At 33.7% G+C, this 6,630-nt stretch overlaps 1 protein-coding gene across 1 annotated transcript; it reads right to left on the minus strand.

Annotated features, from left to right (window-relative positions):
* Positions 1–261: 261 nt before the first annotated feature.
* On the minus strand, positions 262–5,757 carry LOC125438599. Its single transcript, XM_048507045.1, has 2 exons — positions 5,180–5,757; positions 262–4,944 (listed from the first exon to the last, which is right to left on the minus strand). Exons 1-2 carry the CDS (start codon positions 5,467–5,469, stop codon positions 4,527–4,529), a joined length of 708 nt encoding a protein of 235 aa, XP_048363002.1. The 5' UTR covers positions 5,470–5,757; the 3' UTR covers positions 262–4,526.
* Between the last annotated feature and the right edge of the window lie 873 nt (positions 5,758–6,630).

Raw genomic sequence — 6,630 nt, forward strand, 5'->3', positions numbered from 1 at the left:
GCCTTCTTTTTTTTTCCCCTTCAATATTAGTTTCTATTCCATAAAGAAAATATTACATGATTTCTGTAAGATCTAAACCTGTTTCCCTCCTTCCATGTTTATATATATATATATGTATTAATTTTCCTGTATTTCTCTTCAATTAAATAAATGATATACAAATAGCCTTTACTTGCATTTTACTATTTTATGCTTATTTCTTTCCATTCTCTCTTAAGTATGCAACATGGAATCTCTTTGCGGAAAAACCTTTTTTTTCCCCCCAGGAGTTACAATTACTCCCGTCCTATAGCAATTCATATTCTAATATCTAAATCAAATATAAATGTTATAACTTATAGTATTGTTTGAACGGCTTCCAGATTTCTTCAAACTTTTCTTCGTTGTCTTTCACTCTCCAAGTTAATAAATCCAAGTCCATTATTTCTTGCATCTTGTCTTCCCATTTTCTCACAGATGGAGTTTCTTTCTTTTTCCAACACTTTGCAATTTCAATTCTAGCCACGGTTATCATATAAAGGAAAAGAACATCATTCCTTAATATTTTTTTATCCTTAGTCATTCCTAACAAAAATATTTCTGGTTTTAGTTGTATTTTTGTTTTCAATATCCTTTGCATTTGTGATACTATTTTCTTCCAATATTTTTTTATACATCTGCAGCTCCACCACATATGTATAAAAAAAACTTTCTTTTTCCTACATTTCCAACATTTGTCATGTTTTTTGTTGTCCATTCTCGACAGTTGTACTGGTGTATAGTACCACCTGTTGTAGACCTTTATGAAATTTTCCTTTAGATTTGTTGATAACGTAAATTTATTTTGTCGTTTCCAAATTTTTCCCCATTCTTCTAACGTTATATTTTTTTTAGGTCAAAGGACCATTTTAACATCACATCTTTAACTTCATTCTGTTCCGTTTTAAACCTTAACAGTAATTTGTATATTCTACTAATTAATTTTTTATTTCCTTTACTAATCAAATCATCAAATTCATTCTTCTTATTATGGGTATCCAATTTTTCTCTGTCTTTTTTGAAAATTTCATAAATTTGGTGGTATGTATACCAGTGGCAAATGGCATCCTTGTTATAGATTTCTTCTCTATTTTTTAGTTCAATTCCATTATTTATTATATTTGTTGTATTTTCGTATGTTGGCCAATTCCTCTCTTTATTAAATTCTTTTATTTGCAATGTTTCCGCCCTTGAAACCCATCTGGGCATTTTCTGATATAATCTTCTTTTATATTTAACCCATGTATTCCATAGTACTTTCCTTACGTAATGATTTTGGAAGGATTTGTTATCTTTCCCTTCTCCTACTGGCCACAGATATCCATGCCAGCCTTTTACTAGATCATATCCTTCTAATGTTAATAACTTCCTATTTTTTAAGAAGATCCAATCTATAGTCCAAGCTAGCATATTTGCATCGTAGTATGTCTGTAGATCGGATAGTTTCAGCCCTCCTCTTTCTTTTTCATCTATTAGTGTTAGGTAGTTTATTCTTGATCTTTTTCCATTCCATATAAATTTTACTAACGTTCTCTTCCATTTCTCAATCGTTTTTGCAGTCAACATCACTGGGACATTCTGAAGGATGTACATCAATTTAGGCATAATATTATTTTTTATTACTGCTATTCTCCCTAAAAGGGATAAATTCAATTTATTCCATCTTTCTATATCATATTCAATTTCTGTCCACTTCTTTTTATAATTATTTTCATACAATGTGTTGTTTTGGTTTTCTATTATTATACCTAAGTATTTCACTTTCTTTTCTACCTTATATCCCATATGTTTCTGAAGTTTTTCTTTTTCTACACTCGTCAGATTTTTTGCCAAAATTTTTGTTTTTTCGTTATTTACTTTAAATCCTGAAACTTTCCCAAAATCAAATAACTTATTTTGGATTTCTAAAATATTTTCTACTGGATCTTCTACAAATAAGACTAAATCATCCGCAAAAGCCCTGTATTTGTATTCACAATCCTTAACTTTAATTCCTTTCCATGTTTTGTCTCCATTTATTTTATACCCCAAGATTTCCAATTGTAGATTAAATAATATTGGCGATAATGGGCAACCTTGTCTGGTGCCTTTATTTATACTGAATTGTTTTGTTGGGTTTCCATTTATTAATATCGATGCCCCTTGATTTTTATATATTGCATCAATTGCTTTTTTGAATTTCCCCTCTATTCCTATCTTCCCTAAAACACTATTCATAAATTGCCAACTCACATTATCGAAAGCGTTTTCAGCGTCTAGAAAAACTAGCGCTGCTTTTTTCCCTGGTTTATAACTCAAATACTCGATCATATCTATTACTATTCTTATATTCTCTTTACTACTTCTCCCTGACATGAACCCTACCTGGTCTTCTCCAATATATTTTTTCATAAATTTCTTTTTTAATCTTTCTGCCAGAATTTTTGCGAAAATCTTGTAGTCCACATTGAGAAGGGAAATGGGTCTATAATTTGATACTTCTAGTATTTTTTGTTGTGCTTTTGGTATCAGTGTAATAAAAGCGTCTTCCCATGTCTTAGGTATTCTTTTCCCTTCTAACACTTCGTTGAACATTTCTAGCATGTTTGGTAGTATTATTTCCTTCATTTTTTTTGTAATATTTTGGTGTCAGACCATCAGGTCCCGGGGCCTTATCATCTTGTAAATTGTTAATAACTTCTATAATCTCTTCCCTCGTTATGTTCTTATTTAATTCCTCCAGGTCCTCTGCACTTATCCTTGGGATTTTCATATCTTTTAGGTATTGTTCTATTGAGCGTACAGATTTTCCTCCTTCTTTATATAATTTCTCATAATATTCTAGAAATAATTTTTCTATTTTATTTTCATCTGTAATGACTTCATTTTTATCTCTAATTTGTGTTATCGTCCTTAATTCTTTTTCTTTCCTTAATTTTTGTGACAACCATTTTCCTGGTTTGTTACCCCATTCAAATTCCCTCTGTTTCAAAATTTTTAAAATTTTCACCATCTCAATTTGGTATTTTTGATCTATTTTTTGTTTCAAACTCTGTATCTTTTTCCTAATTTTTTTATTCTCCGGTCTCCTAATCAAATCCTTTTCTAACTTATCTAATTCTTCTTGTATTTTCTGTTGTTCTCGTTCTTTTTCTCTCTTAATCCGTACTTCTTGCTCTATAAATATGCCTCTAGCATATGCTTTACTCGTTTCCCAGATTATCTTTTCATCTTCTACTGAACCATTATTTACCTGGAAGAATTCTTTCATTTTTAATTCATTTATTTCCAACACTTTCTTATTTTGTAACAACCAATTTTTGATAGTATATCCTCTACTTTTATTTTTTTTATTTATTATCTGCCAGCTGACTGGGTTGTGGTCTGACACCAACCGGGGTAATATTTTTATTTTTTTCGTTTTAAAGTTCAGCAGTTCTGTAGCCCAAATCATATCTATGCGAGTATGGCTCGCATGTCTATTTGAAAAAAAGGTGAATTCTTTCGTATTTTTTTCCTTCTCTCTCCATACATCTTTCAATCTTAGGATATTTACTAAATCAAAGAAAGATAATGGAAGTACACCACTAGTTATATCTTTCTTCCCTTTTCTGTCCAGTATGTTATTTACTATTCCGTTAAAATCACCCATTATGATTATATTGTCATACATGAATTGTGATACTTCTTTTAGTATATTTTTAAAGAACTGGGCTTTTTTCTTGTTTGGTGCATATAATCCTATTATTAGTGTTTTCATATTGTTTATTTTTACCTCTACACCTATATATCTTCCTGTCTGGTCTTCAATGATGAGTCTTGGATCTAGTCTTTCTTTTACATAAATTGCCACTCCTTTTTTCTTTTATCACTCGTCGTTTGATACAACGATCCTAATTTTTTACATTCTATATCCTTCCTATCTTTTGTCCTTATATGCGTTTCCTGCACACAAATTATGTCATGTTTAGTTTGGTATAGATAACTAAAAATTTTCCTTCTCTTGTTAGGGCTGTTAAGTCCATTACATTTATAGATAATAAATTAATTGTCATAGATTTATCAGTTCATCTGTAGAGTGGCCTGTAAATTTAATTCCCACTTGAGACTTTATCTTGCATTCCCAATTAATTAGACTAATGAACATATTTAAAAAATATATGGTGATAATCATAACCTTGAAATCCTCTGCAAAAGAAGAGGGACCCCCCCCCACCTCCAAAACCATAGGTGGGTTGAAGTCCCCATACTTTCCTCAGTAACAATGTATATTTCCATTACTATTCACGTTCTTAACATACGTATAGTCACAAGTGTAATATACAAAGTCCAAATAATTATTTACATGAATCAAAGGATAAATTTCATTCACTTACCATTCTTTTTTCCTCCCTTCAAACTTTTGGTCCCTGTTTTCTCTTTCAGGAAGTCTTGTGCTTGTTGTATTGAGTCTATTACAATTCTCTCTGAGTTCCATACAAAGCTTACACCTTCCAACATCCCCCATCTAAATACAATGTTGTTTTCTTTTAGCCAATTTTTAGTGGGGTGTAGTCCTTTCTTTTCCTTAAAATATGGTTTGGGACTTCTTTCAGTATTATCACCTCTTGTCCTAGGATTTTAAGTCTTTCTTTAGAGTGTTTCATAAGAACTTCATCCCTTGTTCTTTTCCTTTCAAAAATTATTATTATGTCTCTTGGTGTGTGGTTATTCCTAGCAAATCTGGAGTTTACTCTAAAAATCTTTTCTATATCTTGATCCAGATCTTCCTCCTCTATTTCCAGGAATTCTCCTAACGCAGTAATCAGCTTTTTTCTTACATCTTCTTTTCCTTCCTCCTTACATCCTCTTATCCTCAGTTGATTTTCTTTTAATTTTAGGTCCATCAGAGCCATTTGATCTAGTAATTGTTCTTGTTGATTCTTCATAATTTCCACTTTACTATCATAGAATAGAATAGAATAGAATCTTTATTGGCCAAGTGTGATTGGACACACAAGGAATTTGTCTCCGGTGCATATGCTCTCAGTGTACATAAAAGAAAATACATTTGTCAAGAATCATAAGGTACAGCACTTAATGATTGTCATATAGGTCTAGTAAGCAATCAGGAAACAATCAATAGTAATAAAAACATAAAATGTAAAATCATAAAATAAAATGAAATGAAATGTCAGCATCAGTCACTGTCATTTCATTTTTTATACTTCCCACTTCTTTCTTAAGATCCACCATTGAAGTTTCTATCTTCTTAACTTGGCTCAGGTCCTTTTTTATTTCTAATATTTCTTTTTCAAAGGACTCAAATCTTTGATCTAATTTGTCCAGTTTGCTCAATTTACCATTTACGTCTTCTTGAAAGGACACTATCAGATCTGTAAGCTGATCCAGTCTCGTATTCATTTCAATATTATTTCTTTCTGGAGTTTTCCCATTGCTACCATTATTACCAGCCTTACCTCTGGTCGCCATTCTTATAGTTGTTCAACTCCGTTTATTTCTTTATATCTCACTGTCCCCACAGTCTTCCCCTCTCTGGTTTAAGTCTCTGTTCTTCCGTCCTTTTACGTTGGCCACTCTGGGTCGTTTGGGCTCTATGGTCTCATTCTGCCCTTTTAATCCCCAACCGGAAACAAAACAAGTTTCAAGCTTGATTGACACTGCTAGAGCACCTCCAGTTCTAGACTATTTCCGGGTCTCGTCCTGTCACTTTAACCCTTTTTACTGTCTCTATCTGGAGAGCCCAGTTCAAACAAACATCGTCCAATTTATTAAAGGAACTTAAAGGTTTGTTCACTCACCCTTCCGTTTTATATATTTTCTTTACCGCAACTGTTAAGTCTCGGGGCTTCGCGTTTGCGGCTCCTTTCTTCCCCTTTCAACTTTCTTTCCTGTTGCGGCTGCGTCTGTTTAATTTTGCGTTTCTTCAAGATTTTACCCTGCTATAGGTAATATTTAGATTCAATTCTTATTCCGCTTCTCCTTTTCACTTTCGGTAATGTTTCCGCCCACCGCAAAGCGGGCGTTGACTCCCTTCGGCTGTCTTTTGAAATCCTCCCTTCACCTTGCAAATGGCGCTTTCTCCCGGCGTCTTCCCGTTCCTTCAGCAAGAAGCCTTTCCCAGGCTCTCGCTTTGGGGCGCTGGGATACCGCAGCGATTTCTCACCTCTTCACCCTCTGCTTGCTCTGCTTCAGAGGTTCTTGGGTTCCGTCTAAAACCTCAAGACTTGGAAATAAACAAGGTTTGGGACCGCAACCCTCTCAGGTGCGACTAGCCGCCTCGGAGCCCTACCGGAAGCTCCAGCCCTTGGGGCCTTCTGAATCACTGACCTTGGCTACTCAGGCTCCTCTCCTGACGACTGTGAGTCAAATTTGCTGAGCTGGTCTGAGGAAGCCATGACAGCACAGTGCACACCTGGTTTGCCACATTTTTCAGCTCATTTACATTTTCTCCCTGTATGCATTCACATTGATAATATGCTGCAGAAGAGCAATCTGGATAAAACTGTATGTAAAATCTATCAAGATTCTTGTGTGATATTTTGCCCATGCAGAAGAACTGAAATGTGCATTAGTAAAATCACAAGTCAATGCCCTCATATCACAAATTATATTTTGACCATGCAGAGGAAC

This window comes from Sphaerodactylus townsendi, linkage group LG08, assembly GCF_021028975.2.
Source record: "Sphaerodactylus townsendi isolate TG3544 linkage group LG08, MPM_Stown_v2.3, whole genome shotgun sequence".
NCBI lineage: Eukaryota > Metazoa > Chordata > Lepidosauria > Squamata > Sphaerodactylidae > Sphaerodactylus > Sphaerodactylus townsendi.